Source organism: Ammospiza nelsoni, chromosome 30, assembly GCF_027579445.1.
Source record: "Ammospiza nelsoni isolate bAmmNel1 chromosome 30, bAmmNel1.pri, whole genome shotgun sequence".
Classification (NCBI taxonomy): Eukaryota; Metazoa; Chordata; class Aves; order Passeriformes; family Passerellidae; genus Ammospiza; species Ammospiza nelsoni.
Window position 1 is genome coordinate 4,355,565 of NC_080662.1, and position 23,959 is coordinate 4,379,523.

Genomic DNA, 23,959 nt, shown 5'->3' on the forward strand with positions numbered 1-23,959 from the left:
AGAGGGGGAGAGGCAGCCCTGGAGCAGCTGCAGCTGTGGTGCTCAGGGGTTTGTGCATCAAAAACATCCACAGGGGCTGGTCTGGGGCTGTCAGGGAACACACAATCCTGTGGGAGTGCAGTGCCAGGGCTGAAGGCAAAGCCAAGGCTGTTCCATGGGGCTGTGCCCTCCCAAGGGATCCCTTGATTTATTTCCCACCCCAAATCCCTCCATGGCAGCTCAGAGCCAGCACCCTGCAGCTCCCCAGGAGTTTTGCTTACAGGGGTGATACAAAAATAGCCACCAGCTCCAATTTCAAGTGCCAGCAGAAAGAGCAGCCTTGGCCACAAGAGCCCGAAACTCCTCTGGGGGAATCTTTTGCAGGTCTCCCTTTTAAGGCCTTAAATGTCATTACAGAGAGAGGGATTCTTTTGTCTTGTGCTTGCCCTTGCTGCCCTCTCTGAGCAGCACCAAAATCTCCTCAAACTGAGCAGATCCAGTGCCTGGCTGTCAGTGCAGGATCCAGAGGGAGGGACACGACAAGCACCAGGTGTTTAAGGGCAGGACTGATGTGCCAAGTGTTCTAAACAACCACACAAACAGCCAAATGTTGAGCCACTGCAACGCTGCTGCTGCTCAGATTCTCAACATCAGCCACAGCAAAGGAAGAGAAACCAAAATCAAACCCAAAACCGAGCACTGCTATGGACACAGAAGAGTTTTTATCTTGGCTGGAGTTGTGTTCCCAGAGGGAAGACTGGATGTGGCAGTGACTTGGGGTCACGAGTCAGCTCGAGAGCAGATGTTGGCACAGATGACAAACACCAGCTGGGGCCAGGTCCAGAGTGGATTGTCATGGCAGTGGCTCCTGCTGCTGAGCAAAGACAGATCCAGGAGGACAGGGCTGCTCCCCTCTCCTTGGAAGTTCTGGTCATCAGTTAAGGAACATTGAGACACTTCCCAAGCTGCAGCAACAGGATTCTGTTGGCTCTTCAGAGATTCAGTCCCACAGCTGTTTTGGGTTCAGAAGAAGCAGAGGGAGTCTTTTGTGCCACATCTGTGAAGGGAATTGCATCAGAGAAAAGATCAGAACTCATCAAACCCACCCACAACCACCCAATACCATTCCAGAGTGCCCAGGGGCTTCCCTGCTCTGCTCCATCCCCCTGGAATCACGTGTTCCATGTGGAGCATGTCATGCCCTGGGAATTTCCAGGGAATGCCTTGGAAATTGGGGTTATAACATGCTCAACCCAAAAGAAAACTACAAGGCCAATCCTGTGGAATTGCTCATGAACAGATTCCCAAAAGGAAAACTGGAACTGTCCAGGACAGGTGTAGGGAAAGCTCAGTGCAAGCCCATAAACTCTGGTCATTCACTGTTACTGAATCATGGGATATCCTCAGTTGGAAGGGACACAAAAAGATCATTAATAAATCATAAAATATGATTTATTTATCATTATTATGATTTATTTCCTAATCAGTAAATAAAGCCCAGCTTAAGCAAGCCTGTCCCACATGAAGAGCATTCCAGGGGAGATGCTGAGTGCTGGACAAATCCTGTTTAGAAAATTCTGGTTTATCCCTTCCAACACTGCCTGGCTTTGTACAACTTTGTTAAATGTAAAAAAGCAATTTGTCCAAGCAGCAGCTCCCTCACAGAGCCTTCAGCTCTCCCTCCACCCCTGGCAAAGGATCCAGGCAGAATTCCCAGCTCTGCCAGGACTGGGTTTAACTCTGTTTAACCTGGATCCAGGCAGAATTCCCAGTTCAGGACTGGGTTTAACTCTGTTTAACCTGGATCCAGGCAGAATTCCCAGTTCAGGACTGGGTTTAACTCTGTTTAACCTGGATCCAGGCAGAATTCCCAGCTCAGGACTGGGTTTAACTCTCCTGAGCCTGGATCCAGAATTTCCAGCTCTGCCAGGACTGGGTTAAGCTCTACTGAAGCAGGATTCACACAGAATTCCCAGCTCTGCCAGGACTGGGTTAAACTCTGCTGAACCTGGATCCAGGCAGAATTCCCAGCTCAGGACTGGGTTTATCTCTCCTGAGCCTGGATCCAGAATTCCCAGCTCAGGACTGGGTTAAGCTCTGCTCAAGCAGGATCCAGACAGAATTCCCAGCTCTCCCAGGACTGAGTTTAGCTATGTTGAACCTGGATCCAGGCAGAATTCCCAGTTCAGGACTGGGTTTAACTCTGTTGAACCTGGATCCAGGCAGAATTCCCAGTTCAGGATTGGGTTTAGCTCTCCTGAGCCTGGATCCAGGCAGAATTCCCAGCTCAGGATTGGGTTTAGCTCTCCTGAGCCTGGATCCAGGCAGAATTCCCAGCTCAGGATTGGGTTTAACTCTCCTGAGCCTGGATCCAGGCAGAATTCCCAGCTCAGGATTGGGTTTAGCTCTCCTGAGCCTGGATCCAGGCAGAATTCCCAGCTCTGCCAGGCCTCTGCTGCCCCTGTGCTGCCCAGGGCTGTCCCAGCTCCCAGAGCAGCCCCTCCCAGGCCCTGCTGCCATTCCCACCTCCAGCAGACACAGAGAGCTGCTCCAGCTCAGCTTCCAGCTCGGCATCAGAGATGGGGGCACTCAGCACCTTCTGGGGGACGGGAGGCAGATCCAGGGAATCCTTGCTGGAGTCCTGCAGGAGACTGTCCAGCTCCTGCTCCAGCTCCTCAGAGTCCATCTCTGCTGAGCAAAGAAAAGATTTCAGCTCCAAGGAGAATTCAGTGGCATCCTCACAGCAGAGACTGAGATCCAAAACTGAGCTGTTATTCCTTCCCTCCATTGTTACTCACAAGGAATTTCCTGTACTTCTTTTAAAGGACTGAAATTTCAGTCCTGATCTCAGGGAGGAGACTTTTTTCCTTGGCACTGAGGCCAAGAAGCTCTGGCACCTTTCAGCAGAGGCAAACAAGCTGCAGCAGCAACCAGGCCAGAGGAAAAAGCTCATCACTTCAACAAAACAAAGCAGCAGCTGCCCTAAAAATAGATTTAAACCAACATTACCCAGCTTTGAACTGAAAGCCAGCCCCAAACAGGGACCACGAGGATTTGGAGATGGAGAAACTGTCAGAGGGGAGAAATCCCTGCTCCCATTCCCTTCAGGCACCAACTTTGGTGTTTTGGGAAGAGTTTATTGCCCCAGGAAGGCGCTGAATGTGGGGAGGGAGCAGGGAAGGGAGGGAGCAGGGATGGGAGGGAAAAGGGAAAGGAGGGAAAAAGGGAAAGGAGGGAAAAAAGGATGGGAGGGAAAAAGGGATGGGAGGGAAAAGGGAAAGGAGGGAAAAAGGGAAAGGAGGGAAAAAACGATGGGAGGGAAAAAGGGAAAGGAGGGAAAAAGGGAAAGGAGGGAAAAAAGGATGGGAGGGAAAAAGGGAAAGGAGGGGAAAGGGAAAGGAGGGAAAAAGGGATGAGAGGGAAAAAGGAGGGAGAAAGGGAAAGGAGGGAGAAAGGGAAGGGAGGGAGCAGGGATGGGAGGGAAAAAGGGATGGGAGGGAAAAAGGGAAGGGAGGGAAAAGGGACGGAGGGAGCAGGGAAAGGAAGGAGCAGGGAAAGGGATGGAGCAGGAAAAGGACGGAGGAAGGGAAAGGAGGGAGCAGAGAAGGGAGGGAGCAGGGAATGGAAGGAGCAATGAAAAGGAAAGAGCAGGGAAAAGAGGGAGTAAGGAAAAAGAAGGAGCAGGGAAAGGAAGGAGCAGGGAAAGGAAGGAGTAAGGGAAAGGAAGGAGCAGGAAGGAATTAAGTAAGGGCAAGGAGGGAGCAGGGATGGGATGGAGTAAGGGAAAGGAAGGAGTAAAGGAAAGGAAGGAGTAAGGGAAAGGAAGGAGTAAGGGAAAGGAAGGAGTAAGGGAAAGGAGGAGTAAGGGAAAGGAAGGATCAGGGAAAGGAGGAGTAAGGGAAAGGAAGGATCAGGGAAAGGAGGAGTAAGGGAAAGGAGGGAGTAAGGGAAAGGAGGGAGCAGGGAAAGGAAGGAGCAGGGAAAGGAAGGAGCAGGGAAAGGAGGAGTAAGGGAAAGGAGGAGTAAGGGAAAGGAGGGAGCAGGGAAAGGAGGGAGCAGGGAAAGGAGGGAGCAGGGAAAGGAAGGAGCAGGGAAAGGAAGGAGCAGGGAAAGGAGGGAGCAGGGAAAGGAGGGAGCAGGGAAAGGAGGGAGCAGGGAAAGGAAGGAGCAGGGAAAGGAAGGAGCAGCAAAGCAGAAGCCAAGGACGAAAGGCCAGCACATACCCAGCCCGTTGATCCCCACTCCAGCCAGGGTCTGGGCCACTTCATCTTGAGTGTCACAGAGCTGAGGGAAAATAAACACGATGAGATCCAGATCAGAAATTCCTTCTGTGCCCTGCTGCAGCTGCTCCAGCAACAGCAGAAATCAAAAACAAAATCAGAAGTAGCAGGAATTGGCCTGAAGGCAGCAGGAATTAGTGCAGAATTTCCACCTTGGCTTTCACAAGGAACATGAAGATTATTTCAGAATAAACAACACCACCAAGGGTGGCACATTTGAGGATCAAACCCAAAGCAGGATTTCACAGTGGGAGTAAAACTGTGTAATAAAACAAAGTAATAAAATGAAATTTAAAATTAAAAAGAAATAAAATAAAATTTTAAAAATAAAGATAATAAATAAATAAAATAAAATAAAAAATACAATAAAGTACAATAAAATAAAATACAATAAAGTACAATAAAATAAAAGACAAAGTACAATGAAGTAAAATAAAATAAAATAAAGTAAAATAAAATAATAAAACAGAAATAGAATAAATTAAAAATGAATAAAATAAAATACCAAAGTAATAAAATAAAAAATTTAAAAGAAATAAAATAAAATAAAATTTTAAAAATAAAATAAAATAAAAATAGAACAGAAATAAAATAGAACAGAAATAAAATAGAACAAATAAGCAAAAATGAATAAAATAAAATAAAAATAGAACAGAAATCAAATAGAATAAATAAGTAAAAAAGGAATAACATAAAATAAAATACCAAAGTAATAAAATATAAAATTTAAAAGAAATAAAATAAAATAAAATTTTAAAAATAAAATTAAAATAAATAAAATAAAAATAGAACAGAAATAAAATAGAACAGAAATAAAATAGAATAAATAAGCAAAAAAATGAATAAAATAAAATAAAATAAAAATAGCACAGAAATAAAATAGAATAAATAAATAAAAAAGGAATAACATAAAATAAAATACCAAAGTAATAAAATAAAAAAATTAAAAGAAAGAAAATAAAATAAAATTTTAAAATAAAAGTAAAAGAAATAAAATAAAATAAAATAAAATAAAAATAGAACAGAAATAAAATAGAATAAATAAATAAATAGGAATAAAAAATAAAAAACCAAAGTAATATAATAAAAAAATTAAAAGAAATAAAATAAAATAATTTTTTAAAAATAAAATAAAATTAAAAGAAATAAAATAAAATAAGAAACTAAAAAGAAATAGAATAAAATTTTAAAAATGAAATAAAAATAATAAATAAATAAAATAAAATACAAATGAAATTAAAAAATAAAATAAAATACAATAAAGTACAATAAAACAAAAGACAAAGTATAATAAAGTAGAATAAAATAGAGTAAAATAATAATAAAATAGAAAAATGAAATAAAATACAATAAAGTACAATAAAACAAAAGACAAAGTATAATAAAGTAGAATAAAGTAGAATAAAATAAAGTAAAATAATAATAAAATAGAAAAATAAAATAAAATACAATAAAGTACAATAAAACAAAAGACAAAGTAGAATAAAGTAGAATAAAGTAGAATAAAATAAAGTAAAATAATAATAAAATAGAAAAATAAAATAAAATACAATAAAGTACAATAAAACAAAAGACAAAGTAGAATAAAGTAGAATAAAGTAGAATAAAATAGAGTAAAATAATAAAATAGAAAAATAAAATAAAATAAAATAAAATAAAATAAAATAAAATAAAATAAAATAAAATAAAATAAAATAAAATAAAATAAAATAAAATAAAATGTCAGGCTGTTTCATGCACACTGTTCATTCCAGCTTGCAAATGTTTAATTTGTATTTTTAAAGCACCCAAGGACTGTCTAGAAAAGCTGGCTGCTTCCCCAATATTGCCGACCAAAAAACCCCAGAAAATTTCAAATAAATTCAAATACATTGCAGCACAACCAGAAGACACAGAAACCTTCCTGCTCAGGTTTTAGCTCAAAATTAAGTCAGTTTATTTAGTGCCATAGAGGGAAAAAACTAATTAAAACTAATTAAAAGTAAGCAAAGAATGAATAATTCATTAATTAACATCTGGGCAGGTTTCTTTACCTCTTGGATCTGATCCACCAAGTTCTCTGCCCTCTCCACAGTCACGTCCCTCATGGAGAGCTTGAGAGCCCCAACTCCAGCCTGGTAGGCATTGAACACCTGGAAATTCAGATAAAACACAGCATAAACAGCTGGAAATTCAAATTAAATAGAGGATAAACACCTGGAAATTTAAATAAAACTGATGTTAAACACCTGGAAATTCAAATTAAACAGATGAAGATGCACAGTGCTGATGAACTTCAGCCTGGTAGGCATTGAACACCTGGAAATTTAAATAAAACAGAGGATAAACAGCTGGAAATTTAAATAAAAATGATGTTAAATACCTGGAAATTTAAATAAAACTGATGTTAAACACCTGGAAATTCAAATTAAACAGATGAAGATGCACAGTGCTGATGAACTTCAGCCTGGTAGGCATTGAAAACCTGGAAATTCAAATAAAACAGAGGATAAACAGCTGGAAATTCAAATTAAATAGAGGATAAAGACCTGGAAATTTAAAGAAAACTGATGTTAAACACCTGGAAATTCAAATAAAACAGATGAAGATGCACAGTGCTGATGAACTTCAGGCTGGTAGGCATTGAAAACCTGGAAATTCAGATAAAACACAGCATAAACAGCTGGAAATTTAAATAAAAATGATGATAAATACCTGGAAATTCAAATAAAACAGATGTTAAACACCTGGAAATTTAAATAAAACTGATGATAAATACCTGGAAATTCAAATAAAACACAGGATAAACACCTGAAAATTCAGATAAAACAGAAGATAAACAGCTGGAAATTTAAATTAAACAGATGAAGATGCACAGTGCTGATGAACTTCAGGCTGGTAGGCATTGAAAACCTGGAAATTCAGATAAAACACAGCATAAACAGCTGGAAATTCAAATTAAATAGAGGATAAACACCTGGAAATTTAAATAAAACTGATGTTAAACACCTGGAAATTCAAATTAAACAGATGAAGATGCACAGTGCTGATGAACTTCAGGCTGGTAGGCATTGAACACCTGGAAATTTAAATAAAACAGAGGATAAACAGCTGGAAATTTAAATAAAAATGATGTTAAATACCTGGAAATTTAAATAAAACTGATGTTAAACACCTGGAAATTCAAATTAAACAGATGAAGATGCACAGTGCTGATGAACTTCAGGCTGGTAGGCATTGAAAACCTGGAAATTCAGATAAAACACAGCATAAACAGCTGGAAATTTAAATAAAAATGATGATAAATACCTGGAAATTCAAATAAAACAGATGTTAAACACCTGGAAATTTAAATAAAACTGATGATAAATACCTGGAAATTCAAATAAAACACAGGATAAACACCTGAAAATTCAGATAAAACAGAAGATAAACAGCTGGAAATTTAAATTAAACAGATGAAGATGCACAGTGCTGATGAACTTCAGGCTGGTAGGCATTGAACACCTGGAAATTTAAATAAAACAGAGGATAAACACCTGGAAATTCAGATAAAACAGAGGATAAATACCTGGAAATTTAAATAAAACTGATGTTAAACACCTGGAAATTCAAATTAAACAGATGAAGATGCACAGTGCTGATGAACTTCAGGCTGGTAGGCATTGAAAACCTGGAAATTCAAATAAAACAGAGGATAAACACCTGGAAATTCAGATAAAACAGAGGATAAATACCTGAAAATTCAGATAAAACAGAAGATAAACAGCTGGAAATTTAAATTAAACAGATGAAGATGCACAGTGCTGATGAACTTCAGGCTGGTAGGCATTGAACACCTGGAAATTCAGATAAAACACAGCATAAACAGCTGGAAATTCAAATTAAATAGAGGATAAACACCTGGAAATTTAAATAAAACTGATGTTAAACACCTGGAAATTCAAATTAAACAGATGAAGATGCACAGTGCTGATGAACTTCAGCCTGGTAGGCATTGAACGCCTGAAAATTCAAATGAAACAGAGGATAAACAGCTGGAAATTTAAATAAAAATGATGTTAAATACCTGGAAATTTAAATAAAACAGATGATAAACACCTGGAAATTCAAATAAAACAGAGGATAAATACCTGGAAATTTAAATAAAACAGATGTTAAACACCTGGAAATTCAAATAAAACAGAGGATAAACACCTGGAAATTCAAAATAAAACAGACCAAGATGCACAAAGCTGATGAACTTCAGCCTGGTAGGTATTAAATACATGGAAATTCAAAATAAAAGACAGAAAGATGCACAATGCTGATTAAATCCAGGCTATTAAATACCTGGAAATTCAAAATAAAAGAGTTGAAGATGCCCAGTGCTCATGAACTCCAGCCTGAAAGGCATTTAACACTTGGAAATTAAAAATAAAAGAGATTACGATGCACAGTACTGATGAACTTCAGCCTGGCAGGCATTAAATACCTTGAAATTAAAAATAAAATACAGCACAATGCTGATGAACTTCTGCCTGGTAGGTAATAAATACATGGAAATTCAAAATAAAAGACAGAAAGATGCACAGTGCTGAGGAAATCCAGGCTGGTAGGTATAAAATACCTTGAAATAAAAAATTAAAGAGATGAAGATGCCCAGTGCTCATGAACTCCAGCCTGAAAGGCATTAAACACTTGGAAATTAAAAATGAAAGAGATTAAGATGCACAGTGCTGATGAACTCCAGCCTAGCAGGCATTAAATACCTTGAAATTAAAAATGAAAGAGATGAAGATGCACAATGGTGATGGTTGGTATTAAATACCTTGAAATTCAAAATAAAAGACAAATATGCACAGTGCTGATGGAAACAGTGGGAGCTGCTCTCCAGAGCTGACTCCTGAGCAGCATCCTTGGAGAAACAGCAGGACATGGAGGAGCTTTGTGCAGAGGGACACGGCCAGGGAAATGCCAGCCCTGGGGCCAAGGGATGAGGGGAGTAACTTCTAAAACACGATGGGGGATGTTTTATGTGCTGGCACAGTGTCTTCTTACCAGACATAGTGGAAAAGGTTTTTGTTAAGATGCAGACGACAAGAGATGAGGGGAGGAGCCCGGGGAGGAGCAGGGGAAGAGCAGGGGAAGGAGCAGGGGAGGAGCAGGGGAGGAGCAGGGGAGGAGCAGGGGAGGAGCAGGGGAGGAGCCCAGGGAGGAGCAGGGGAGGAGCAGGGGAGGAGCAGGGGAGGAGCAGGGGAGGAGCAGGGGAGGAGCAGGGGAGGAGCCCAGGGAGGAGCAGGGGAGGAGCAGGGGAGGAGCAGGGAAGGAGCAGGGGAGGAGCAGGGGAGGAGCAGGGGAAGGAGCAGGGGAGGAGCAGGGGAGGAGCAGGGGAGGAGCAGGGGAGGAGCCCAGGGAGGAGCAGGGGAGGAGCAGGGGAAGGAGCCCAGGGGGGAGCACGGGAAGGAGCAGGGGAGGAGCAGGGAAGGAGCAGGGGAGGAGCAGGGAAGGAGCAGGGGAGGAGCAGGGGAGGAGCAGGGGAGGAGCAGGGGAGGAGCAGGGGAAGGAGCCCAGGGGGGAGCACGGGAAGGAGCAGGGGAGGAGCAGGGAAGGAGCAGGGGAGGAGCAGGGAAGGAGCAGGGGAGGAGCAGGGGAGGAGCAGGGGAGGAGCAGGGGAGGAGCAGGGAAGGAGCAGGGGAGGAGCAGGGAAGGAGCAGGGGAGGAGCAGGGGAGGAGCAGGGGAGGAGCAGGGGAGGAGCCCAGGGAGGAGCAGGGGAGGAGCCCTCGGTACCATCTGGTCGGTCTGGGAGGCGTAGATCCGATCCAGGATTCCCTGCACTGCATCCAGCTTGGAGTGCAGCTCCTCGATGCGCCGCTCCGTCCTCCGCTTGGCCTTGAGGCACCTCAGGGCCTGCCAGGGACACAAACACAGAGACAGAGCTCAGATCACACAGAGAGAGAGATCAAATCACACACACACACACACACACACACACACACAGAGAGCTCAGATCACAGAGAGAGAGATCAAATCACACACACACACACACACACACAGAGCTCAGATCACACAGAGACAGACAGAGATCACACAGAGATCAGATCACAAACACAGACAGAGAGCTCCAATCACAGAGAGCTCAGCTCACACACATACACATAACACACGCAGAGAGCTCAGATCACACAGAGAGATCAAATCACACACACACACACACACACAGAGCTCAGCTCACACACACACATACAGAGAAGGAGCTCAGATCACACAGAGAGAGAGCTCATATCACAGAGAGATCAGATCTCACACACACACAGAGCTCAGCTCACAAACACACAGAGATACCTCAGCTCACACACACACAGAGCTCAGATCACAAACATGCACACAGACCTCAGCTCACTCACACACACACACAGAGAGCTCAGATCACACACACAGAGAGCTCAGATCACACACACACAGAGAGCTCAGATCACACACAGAGAGCTCAGATCACACACACAGAGCTCAGCTCACACACAGAAACCTCAGCTTCACAAACACACACAGAGCTCAGCTCACACACACACAGACAGAGCTCACCTCACACACACACAGAGCTCACCTCACACACAGAGAGAGCTCAGATCACACAGAGATCAAATCACACACACACACACAGAGCTCAGCTCACAGAGAGCTCAGCTTTACAAACACACACAGAGATACCTCAGCTGACACACAGAGAGCTCAGATCACACACGGAGAGAGCTCAGATCACAAACACACAGAGCTCAGATCACACACAGAAACCTCAGCTCACACACAGAAACCTCAGCTTCACAAACACACAGAGCTCAGATCACACAGAGATCAAATCACACACACACATACAGACAGAGCTCAGCTTCACAAACACACACAGAGATACCTCAGCTCACACACACAGAGCTCAGCTCACACACAGATACCTCAGCTCACAAACACAGAGAGACCTCAGCTCACACAGAGACACCACAGCTCAGCTTCACAAACACACACAGAGAGCTCAGCTCACACACAGAGCCCTCAGCTTCACAAACACACAGAGAGATAGCTAAGCTCACACACAGAGCCCTCAGCTCAGCGTCACACACACATCTGGGAACTCTCCCCTCCCCTGGGCTTATTCCCACTTTGGGGAGTCCAATATTCCTGCTGGCACCATGGTGTGGGAATCCTTAAAATCAGAGGGGTTTGGGAAAGCTGCAAAGGGCAGGCCTCAGAGACAGAACTGTGACTGGAGCTAAGCAGCAGCCATGAGATTTGCCAGCAGAAAAGTTACATGAGGTGTAGAAAGTAAGGACAAATAAAAACAATGGTCTGTGTATTAACGCTTGGCTAGAATGACTCCAACACCCCTGGGATGAGGCCCCCAAGTTGATCTGCAGTTCTGGGGCAGCTCCAGGACATTGCCCTGGCAATGCCACTCACCAGCTGCTTCTTCCCAGCTCTGCAAGCACTCCTGGCATCCTCTTTACACCTGCAAGATGGAAAAAGGAGAAAGGAAAGGAAATTTCTTCCTTTTTTCACAACCCACAACCACCCTCCCTCTGTCTGAGGGGACCACAAGGTGCATTTTGAACACAACCACCCTCAAACCTCTGCTGAGTCCCACAAGTCCTTGAGTGAATTCCAAATCCTTGCAAACACTCCCTGCACCTTGTTTTCACAGGGAACAGGGAACAAAGGCTGGGAAAGCTGCCCCAGCACACGGCTGTGACTGTTTTGTTTATGAACAGGAAAGAACAACAGGAGAAAGCAGCTTCTAATTGTGTCCCAAAGTTCTACATCCCACAGATGTTGTTCCCACCACCCTTCCCCAAATTACTTCTCTGCTTCCTGGGAAAGGGACTCCACCTTCTGTGACAGCAGCTGCTCACTCTGCATCAGCTGATAAACCCCAATGTCCACGTCGTTCATTGGGGACACCTTGGCGTGGAGGCCTCGGGCAAACTTCACAATCTGAAAGCACAGCACAGGCTGGAGTCACCCCCCAGAAATCCCAATCAGGAATAATTTCACTTGGAAGGAAGGAAAAGAAGTTTTGGCACTCCCAGTTTAGGCCTTGGAGTCATGAGGATGTCCCAGGCACCAGAGGATTTAATGTTAAACTAGGATCAGGATCAGCAGGGTGGAAAGAAAAAGCCTCAAGGGAACACCTGGAAGGTTTAAAGCTGTCCCTGGATCCTGGAAGGGGATGGCAATGTCACACTGCCAAGGACTTCAGAACACTACAGGGAAAGGGGAATCTCAGAGCTGAGTGCCTGCACCTCTGCAGGAAGTGACAAACATAACAGAATATAATGTATTATATATATATATATATAAATGTATTATATATATATATATATATATATATATATATATATATATATATATATATATATATATATATATATATATATATATATATATATTTAATATTTATGATATAATTTCATATAATATAATATGACAGGATATGGAATGATAGGATATGAGATAATAGGATATCATAGAATAGGATTTCCTGTAATGTAATGTAATATAATATTAATAATATAATATAATATAATATAATATAATATAATATAATATAATATATCATATCATGTAATTTCATATAATACAATATGACAGGATAGGATATGAGAGGATATGGTATGATAGGATATGACAGGATATTATATAATAGGATATAATATAATTTCATATAATATACTTTAACATTATATAATTTTATAATATAATATAATATAATATAATATAATATAATTTCTTATATCATATAATGTAATTTCTTGTATTGTATTATATTATATCATATCATATAATTTCATATTATATTATATGATTTCATATAATATAATATTATATAATGCCATATCATATAATATAATACTATATAATTTCCTATAATATGACAGGATATTAAAAGCTTTTCAAAACCATGGAATTCCATGCTGACTCAAGAGGTGTGGAGTTTGTGTGGTTGGGAATTGTCAACCTGCACAGTCTGCCATGGTTTTAACTCTTCAATTAAATCTGAATTATTATAAATCTTTAAGAAACCTACTGTCACCATGATATTTTCTGAGAAATCCCTTCACCAGGATTTCTTCTGGGAAGATGAGAAGCCTCAGCTCCTCCATGTTTTGCTCCTCTGGAATGTGGTCTGTGAATTGTTTTCAATTAATGACCAATCACCATCAGCTGTGTTGGACTCTGAGGAGTCAGTCATGAGCTTTCATGATTATTTTTTCCAGCCTTCTGATGTATTCTTTCCCTTTCTTTAGTATAGTTTTAGTATATAATTAATATCATATCATATGATTTCATATAATATAATATGACATAATTTCATATAATATAATAGGATTTGTTATGATAGGATATCATATAATTTCATATAATATAATGTAATGTAATATGATATGATATGATTTCATATATTATGACAGCATATGATATGACAGGATATGGTATGATAGGATATGACATAATAGGATATCATAGCATAGGATTTCATATCATTTCATATAATATATTAGAATAGAATGTAACATCATATAGCATATAATTTCTTACAAGATTATATTATATTATATTATATTATATTATATTATATTATATTATATTATATTATATTATATTATATTATATTATATTATATTATATTATATTATATTATATTATATTATATTATATTATATTGTTTCATATTATTCATATCATATAATATAATTTCATATCATATAATTTCATATAATATGACAGGATATGATAGGGCATGGTATGACAGGATATTACATAATAGGATATCATATAATTTCATAGAACAGAATGTAATATCATATAATATCATATTATATCATATCATATCATTTCATATTATATTATATAATATCATATAATTTCATATAATGACAGGATATGATAGGGTATGGTATGACAGGATATGATATAATAAGATATCATATAATTTCATATAATATATTATAATAGAATAGAATGTAATATCATATATCATATCATTTCATATAATTTCATATAATTTCATATAGTATAGTATCATATCATATCATATAATTTCATATAATATAATTTCATATTGTATCATATAATACGATATAATTTCATATAATATGATAGGATATTATAGGATATCATTTAATAGGATATAATATAATAGGATTTCATATAATTTAATATAACATAACATTCTATCAGCCTCCTGAGGACATGGAGTCAAATCCTCATCTCTCACCTCATCCTGGGGGCCTCACACCACCACCTGCCACGCCACAATTAGGATTTTCTGTCACCTACACCCACATTGAAGGACACGGAATTTACCTTTCCAGCCACAGCACACCCATTTCAGCCACCAGAACGCCTACAATCCATTCCTCTCCAGGCAGATGGAAGGCAAGACAGGGATGACACCACCCCAAAGCAGTCACCTGGACCCTGTACCTTCTCTCCATTCTGCTCCAGGATGGTGACCCTCTTCTCCTTCTGCAGCTGCAGCAGCAGCAGGTAGAAGGTTCTCTCATCGGGGCACAGGCCGGCGCACAGGGAGCGCAGCTCGGAGAGCGCCACCACGGGGTGCGACGAGAGGGCGGAGCTCTGGTACAGCCGGTAAACCTCCTCTGCCTTCTCCTGCAGGCACACAGACACCTCAGGGAATTCAGGGTATTACAGTGATGCCGAATTTTGCCCCAAAAGGCGAGAATAACTGCCTAAGAGACTCAGCTTAAGTCTAATAAGCAGGAGGTATTTTACTGCGACGCGTCGGGGAAATCACAAAGTGGATTTCCGAGTTTCCCATACCAAAAGCAAGCTTTTTATACAGTTTTGAATATGGGATTACATCAGATCATATACGTAATTACATCTTTGTATGAATATTCATATGAGGCGTGGCGTAGGCGGAGCGTGGGCGTGGACATTTCTTTTGAGGATCATCTTGGTGGTCGTTCCGGTTGCCTTCATCATGGGCTGGGGTCTCCTGATGAGTCTTCCTCTTTAAACTTTTGAACTTCTTTCCTAATTTGGTCACTTCCCGGTGTACTTGGCTTGGTCTCTATGGCTTGGCAAAGTTCTGAGGGTCAGTTTGACATTGTTGGCTCTGAACATGCTTAGCCCATCGCTTCTCCTATCCCTATCTCTTTCCTGTCATTGTGTTCCATGCTTTAGCCGATTAATTGCTCTCTGTGTTTCCTAATACTATACCTTCTTCAAATGCCTCACATTCTATGTTTTAACTCATTATTTCTTGAAGGCTATCTGCTTTGGGGCTTCAACAGGAGTGAAGTGTCGCAGACATTTTTTCACAGAAATCCTTTCTTTAGAGTTGTGTATCTTCTGGGAAGCAAAAGGCCCCAGAAGAAGAATGTAAACAATGATAAGATGCACCTGTGATTAGTTCATTATTGAAGTGAAGGGAGCTGACCATCCTTTGATGCATCAAACTCAGACACAACTTTGATATAAATTCTTTCTATTCTTAGCTTAGCAAGCATCTGCAACTTCTCTCTTTATTCTATTTAGTATAATGTATTACATATCATATATCAATAAATCCAGCCTTCTGATCAAGAAACAAGATTCTCGTCTTTCTGTCACCCCAAGCGACCTCCTCAGGTCACTGTAATAGTGAAGAGTTTAGTCAGAGATAAGCTTCACTGGAGTTCACTTCATCCAGGGTACCCATTTAGTTTAATTAAGAGTTAGCAGTTAACTAATAAATGATTGCTTGTCAACACAATGTTTGTTAGCTGGGTTTATAATGAATATAGAAAATGATAAATAGCTTTTAGGAACATAAGCCAATTGTTTTTAGGAACGTAAGACAATTGTTTTTAGGAACGTAAGACAATTGTCTTTAGCAACATAAGCCAATTGTTTTTAGGAATGTAAGACAATTGTTTTTAGGAACGTAAGACAATTGTTTTTAGCAACATAAGACAATTGTGGCTTCCTCTGTTCTGAAACCAACTGAAGATGGGGAATGGGAGCTCTACCAAGGGTTCATTTGTCATATTGGCATTGAAAATGTAGAAAGGTCAGAACAAGGAAGACTTAATTTACTTCCTCAGTTTGGGACCCCTCCCCATGAAAGGGACAACCAACCCATTTCAAACTACTCAGGCTTAATACCTTTGGAACTAATTACCATGGGAAGTGGGGAATGGGGTGTACCAAAGTTATGAATGTGTATTCGTATTTTGGGTGTTCAATACCTGTATGGATAAAAGGACTCTTTAAACACCTGTAAATTGTTTTTTGATTGTTGTTTGATTTCTAACTTAAAACTGTCAGAGAGTTTTTGGATATCGGTACTAGATCAATATCCATATTGGGAATGGGATGTACCAAAGTTATCAATATCTATTTGTATTTTGGGTATTCAATGTTTGTATAGATAAAAGGACTCTGTAATCACCTGTAAATTGCAGTGTGTATTTGGGAGCTATCCCACAATAAACACACACTTTAAACCGTCAGAGAGTTTTTGGGTATCAATACTAGATCAATATCCATATTGGGAATGGGAAGTACCAAAGTTATCAATATCCATTTGTATTTTGGTTATTCAATACCTGTACAGATAAAAGGACTCTATAATCACCTGTAAATTGCAGTGTGTATTTGGGAGCTATCCCACAATAAACACACACTTTAAACCGTCAGAGAGTTTTTGGGTATCAATACTAGATCAATATCCATATTGGGAATGGGATGTACCAAAGTTATCAATATCTATTTGTATTTTGGGTATTCAATGTTTGTATAGATAAAAGGACTCTGTAATCACCTGTAAATTGCAGTGTGTATTTGGGAGCTATCCCACAATAAAAACACACTTTAAACTGTCAGAGAGTTTTTGGGTATCAGTACTAGATCAATATCCATATTGGGAATGGGATGTACCAAAGTTATCAATATCTATTTGTATTTTGGGTATTCAATACCTGTACAGATAAAAGGACTCTATAATCACCTGTAAATTGCAGTGTGCATTTGGGAGTTATCCCACAATAAACAAACACTTTCTAACTTTAAACTGTCAGAGAGTTTTTGGGTATTGGTACTAGATCAATATTCATATTGGGAATGGGATGTACCAAAGATGTGAATGTGTATTTGTATTTTGGGTATTCAATACCCAAAAGGACTCTGTGATCACCTGTAAATTGCAGTGTGCATTTGGGAGCTATCCCACAATAAACATCCCCTGTCTAACTCTAAACTCTTAGAGAGTTTTTGTCTGTCACAGTTGGATATCGGTACTAGATCAATACCCATAATTTTTTAATAAATCACAGTGATGCCTTAGGATTCCACCTTTGGAATTTTCCAGATCCTGCCCTGCCTTAGTGCATCACTCTGAACTCCACAGAGAGTGCTGGTTACTGGCTTCACATTTTAGGCACACAGAACAACCCCTCCAGGCCTGACATCCAGGAACACTCTGCTGCCTCAGGCCCCAAAAAGCATCAACAAAGTGAATTGGGGGAGCAAACTGGGGGTAAATTGCTTCATTACCTGGAGCTGTAATTGGACAATTAACCCCTGAAATGTAAATGAACCAAACTCATACCTGTCTGAAAAACTCAGGATCACCGTGCATCCTGGAGGCTGCTGACTGCCCAAGGTGTAGCTACTGAAGGCCTTTAATATTATTTATTATTAATATTATTTATTATTAACATGTACTAAATTATTGTTTGTTATTAATATTTATTAATTTGTTATTGATTCCATTTACTTTTTTATTAATACATTTATAATTTATTAATAATAAATGCCCACTTTATTCTCTAGCTCTGTCTAGCCTCTGTTGTAGGCAGCCACCCCAAGGCATCCCAGGGATGTCCACACAGCATTCCTGCACTTCCCAAACCCTCCCACACCTCCTTCCTCCCAGCTTGGACACTTCCTGCTTTATTCTGGAGTGAATTTCACACTGAGCCACAGGGAACTCTCGAAACAGTCACCCACAAAAACCAAAACTCTGCTATTGACATTCCCTGGAAAGCTGTGGAGCAGCACAGGAACCACACAGGCAATCAATTGGCTTCCCCTGCACTTCCTGGAAATCCCTCCCCAGGTCTGAAACAAATAAAAACTCCTGCTTTTAAAGATTTCCTGCATTTCTGCTGGACACAGTAACCCAGAGAAGCACAGCAAGGCCTGGGGCTCATTCAGCAGACACAGAGTAACAGAGAGAGAACGGGGGCTGGGCCAGGATCCAACCCCATGGGAAAGCAGCTGCAATAATGCCCAGGGAATGTGGGCTGGGGGATTTGGGTGGCCAGGCTGGGATTGATCCATCCCCTGGAGCAGATGGAGCTGGGCTCAGAGCTCCTGCACAGGAATGAGCTCCAGCCAGGCTGGGATTGATCCATCCCCTGGAGCACATGGAGCTGGGCTCAGAGTTCCTCCACAAGAATGAGCTCCAGCCAGGCTGGGATTGATCCATCCCCTGCTCACCCCTGGGGAAGATGGAGCTGAGGAACTCTGAGCCCCATGTCCTGCACAGGGATGAGCTCCAGCCAGGCTGGGATTGATCCATCCCCTGGAGCAGATGGAGCTGGGGCTCAGAGTTCCTGCACAGGAATGAGCTCCAGCCAGGCTGGGCCTGTCCCATCCCCTGCTCACCCCTGGGGAAGATGGAGCTGGGGCTCAGAGTTCCTCATGTCCTGCACAGGCATGAGCTCCGGCTGGGACTGTCCAATCTCCTGCTCATCCCTGGAGCAGATGGAGCTGGGGCTCAGAGCTCCTGCACAGGAATGAGCACAGCTCCAGCCTGGCTGTGCCTGTCCCACCCCCTGCTCATCCCAGGAGCAGATGGAGCTGAGGAACTCTGAGCCCCATGTCCTGCACAGGAATGAGCTCCAGCCAGGCTGGGCCTGACCCATCCCCTGCTCATCCCTGGAGCACATGGAGCTGGGGCTCAGAGTTCCTGCACAGGAAAGAGCTCCAGCCAGGCTGGGACTGTCCCATCCCTGCTCATCCCTGGAGCAGATGGAGCTGGGGCTCAGAGTTCCTGCACAGGAATGAGCTCCAGCCAGGTTGGGACTGTCCCATCCCTGTTCATCCTGAGAGAAAATGGAGCTGGGGCTCAGAGCTCCTCATGTCCTGCACAGGAATGAGCTCCAGCCAGGCTGGGACTGTCCCATCCCTGCTCATCCCTGGAGCAGATGGAGCTGGGCTCAGAGTTCCTGCACAGGAATGAGCTCCAGCCTGGGATCCCCAGCACAGTTCTCACCTCCCTGGACAAGCAGGGAATTGTGTCCCTCCCTTCTCCTGGAGTCAGTGAGAAGTCACTGTCAGAGCCATGGAATGGTTTGGGATGGAAGGACCTGAAATCCCCCCCAGTGCCACCCCTGCCATGGCAGGGACACCTCCCACTGTCCCAGGGGCTCCAGCCTGGCCTTGGGCACTGCCAGGGATCCAGGGGCAGCCCCAGCTCCCTGGGAATTCCATCCCTCCCTCCCAGGGAACAATTCCTGCCCAACATCCCATCCATCCCTGCCCTCTGGCAGTGGGAGCCATTCCCTGTGCCCTGTCCCTCCATCCCCTGTGCAAATCCCTCTCCAGCTCTCCTGGAGCCCCTGGAAGGGCTCTGAGCTCTCTCTGCAGTTTCTCCTCTCCAGGTGAGCACCTCCAGCTCTCCCAGCCTGGCTCCAGCCCTTGGAGCAGCTCCATCATTCTCAAGGAAAATCTAAATCCCTTCCCATCCCCAGGGCACTCCACACATCCCTCTCCAGGCTCAGCAGCACCAAGGAAGATCTGCTCAGCCCTGGAAATGACTCCTGGTTTTCCTGGAGATGCACAGGAAAAGGTCTCCACAACACTCACCTGCAGCAGCTCCACGTAAATCAGAACCTCCTCTTCCTCAGGGATTTTGCTGTCCCCCAGCACGCTGGAGAGGGTCCACTTGAGGGGCTTCAGGATGAAAACTCCCACACCCCACGAGATCCAGCTGCTGTCTACACTGGCCATGAAGTCTGACTCCCTCTGGAGCTTCCCACGTCTAGGGAGAAGATAATTCAGGTGGAACTGAACACAGCCAGTCTAAACACTGGATATCCTGCACATCCTCCATCCTTCAGTGGCATTTTCTATCACCAAATCCAGCTCAGGTTTGAGATTTCATTGCTGGAAACACACAGGTTTCCACTCCTCCCCTGCTTCCTCTGGATCCCAAGTGCTTTTTGTTTACTCTTTTTTCCCGTTTTGCAAGTTTCTCCCAGTTTTCTACTCAAAACTGATGAGGCATCAAAGGAGGGGATGAACAGGGAGGGTCAGTTCTAGGGGTAATCAGCCATTTCAGGAGAGCTCCGTTTTTATATTAAATTGCAACAACAGCTTCTCAAACCTACTGGTTTTAATTTTCAGGTCACCAACAGAGCTCCTGCTGTTTGGAGCCTCTTCGAGGTACCAGTCCCGGGCTGCAATTTCACAGCACAAAATCTCTGGTTGCAAACACAGCTCAACACATCCCCGGTGCCCTCAGCAGCCGCGGCACCAAAACATTCCAGGGATTATCTCCCTGTTTAGCAGCGATATTCCTGTGGGAATATTCCTGTCCTACCACACCTCCTGAGCTCCGACTCCCTGTCCAGCTCGGCCTCCCAAATTCCACTTACACACCATGAACGCAATTCACAGAATCTCAGACTGCTTTGGCTTGGAAGGACCTCAAATCCCACCCAGCGCCACCCCTGCCATGCCAGGACACCCTACACTGCCTCAGGCTGCTCCAAGCCCCATCCAAGCCGGCCTTGGACGCTTCCAGGCACGGGGCAGCCACAGCTGCTGTGGGAAGCCCGTGCCAGGGCAGAATTCCCCCTCCGGGCGGGCACAGCGCGGATCCATCGCCAGCCGCATCCCCTGGCACCCCCCACACCCTGCCCGAGCTCCTTTACCTCAGCAGCTCCCTGAGGACGGTGCCGAGCCCCAAGGGGACGCTGCCCCGCCGCTCGAAGCCGTTCTGCAGCTCCCTCAGGCACGTCCTCACCGCGCCCCTCCGCCGGCCGCGGGCCAGAACCAGCCCGACCCAGAAGGCCATCTTGCTGTCCCACTCGGTGCTGTTCACCTCGCGGCTCTGCTTGAAGGCCGAGAACAGGAAGGCCATGCGCTCATCATCTGTCTCCCACTCCGGGGGCAGGTCCCCGGCCGGGGCCGGCCCAGGGGGGGCCTCCCCCGGGCTGCACATCTACGCGAGCCCCCGGCTCGGCCGCGGCCTCCGCCCGGCCCGGCCGACCGCCCGCCTCAGGGGAGACGCGCACGGCGCATGCGCGGTGCCACCCCCGCGCCCCCCCCGTCTCGCTTGGGGTGGGCCGCGCCGTCCCCCCCTCAGCCCCCGCTGTGGTACGGCCCGGAGAGGGTCAAGGGCCCCGCCCCCAATCGCCGCCCGGATTCCTGTGGTGACGTCAGTGTGACGTCATATGTGGAGGTCACAAAAGTGTCAAGGCCACTGGTGAGGGGGCGGGGCTTCGACTATTCGGGACTATATATAATAATTATATATATTATACATATTTCCAATCGCTCTCATATACAGAATAAATATATATTTTAACTTTCATCATTAAACATGATTATCATCATCATCATCATCATCATTCTGAATATCGTTATCATTATCATTATTACCTAGTAATTATACTATTACTATATTAAATAATATTAATATGTCATATTATGCTATATTATATAATATCATATCATCTATATAATTATATCACATTATTACAACATTCTCTTATTATTATATAAAATACTATTATCATATTATTATATTATTATAATGATATAATTATTATAATTATAGTTCTATATTATTAATAATTATAATGAATATAAAACATATAATATTAAATAATAATAAATGTATTATAAGATAATGTACATATAACAAACTATATAATAAAAAATTTGTAAATGTATAATATCATAACTACATATTAATTAGTATGTAATAATGTAGGTATAAGTATATTCTATAATACTATATTATGTATAATATATTTAAATTATATAATACAATATTATATATGTGATATTATAATCGGGTATTATATCACATCATGATACAAAATTATATTAGATGATAATATAATATTATATTATCAATATTTCATATATAATGGATATAATTGTTATTAGATAATATATAATATATAATATATATCTAATAACAATTATATATATATTATATATGTTATTACACAATATGTTATTACACAGTATATAATAATATTGTTATTACACAATATATAATAATGTGTTTATATATATATATATATATATATATATATATCCCTGCTGTCCAGGGAGGGCAGCAAGTCCAATAGCGAAGATTAAACCATGGAAATGGAAAACAGGAAATTACTCAGGACAGGGAGGATTTATTTTTAGCTCCTTCCAAACCAAATTTTCCTGTCTATTACTCCATTATTGTATGTAATTTTATATAATAAATATTATTTTATTTATTATAATATTCTGTATAATTATTTTTGTCATATAATATATATTATATACTTTATATATTACATATTTATACTTTATTACTTGAATAGTTATAATAGATGTAATAGATAGATATATATAATTTTATTATTTTAATGGTTATATTTTATGTAAAATTATATATTATATTTATTGTTATCTTTATTATTATATTTACTATAATATGTTAATATATCATATACATTATTAAATTTACACCTAATTTTAAATATTATATATTTATTATATTTATTATTATATTATGTGTCATTATATTCAATATATAGTACATATTATATTTTGTTACATATTTATATTTTATTTTATGTGTTGTTATATTTTTATATAATTGTATATTATATTTATTGATATCTTTATTATTATACTAATTATAATATATTAGGATATTTTATATATTATATTTTATATATTAATGTATATAATATATCACATTATATATTATATATTATATATTATATATTATATATTATATATTATATATTATATATTATACATTATATATTATACATTATACATTATATGTTATATGTTATATGTTATATATTATATATTATATATAATATAATATATATTATATATTATATAGTGTATATTATATAGTATATATTATATAGTATATAGTATATAGTATATAGTATATAGTATATAGTATATATATTAATCTCTCCAGTTCTGGAGTTCTAGCCCCAAAATAAAATCCTTTTGTGCCTGGAACTCCGTTCCCAGCTGAGGGTCCAGCCTGGCTTTAAGGAGGGCAGGTTTTGGGGTTATCAGGAACAAAAACGCTGCTCCAGGAAGGAAAAGGATCCCAAGGCTTTGTCCAAAGCCAGGCCTTGACCTGGGGGCTGGAGCTGGGTTCTCACGTGGGGTGGAAAAGGCCAAAGGATGAACCAGGCCTAAGGTTGAGCTGGGCCTAAGGTTGAGCTGGGCCTAAGGATGAGCTGTGCCTAAGGATCAGCTGTGCCAAAGGTTGAGCTGGGCCGAAGGTTGGGTTGGGCCAAAGAATGGGCTGGGCCAAAGGATGGCTGGGCCTGAAGATGAGCTAAGCCTAAGGATGAGCTGGGCAAAAGGTTGAGCTGGGCCCAAGGATGGGATGGGCTAGGAGTTAGGCCTAAGGCTGAGCTGTGCCGAAGGTTGAGCTGGCCTAAGGATGAAGTGTGCCAAATGTTGAGCTGGGCCAAAGGATGGG

General features: G+C 41.4%; 1 protein-coding gene across 1 annotated transcript; it reads right to left on the minus strand.

Moving 5' to 3' along the window:
- Positions 1–682: 682 nt before the first annotated feature.
- Positions 683–21,513, minus strand: CHMP7 (charged multivesicular body protein 7). Its single transcript, XM_059490846.1, has 10 exons — positions 21,162–21,513; positions 20,092–20,266; positions 14,698–14,883; positions 12,071–12,204; positions 11,674–11,722; positions 10,009–10,128; positions 6,293–6,391; positions 4,203–4,263; positions 2,506–2,667; positions 683–1,036 (listed from the first exon to the last, which is right to left on the minus strand). The coding sequence occupies exons 1-10, from the start codon at positions 21,449–21,451 to the stop codon at positions 972–974; spliced, it is 1,341 nt and encodes a 446-aa protein (XP_059346829.1). The 5' UTR covers positions 21,452–21,513; the 3' UTR covers positions 683–971.
- Between the last annotated feature and the right edge of the window lie 2,446 nt (positions 21,514–23,959).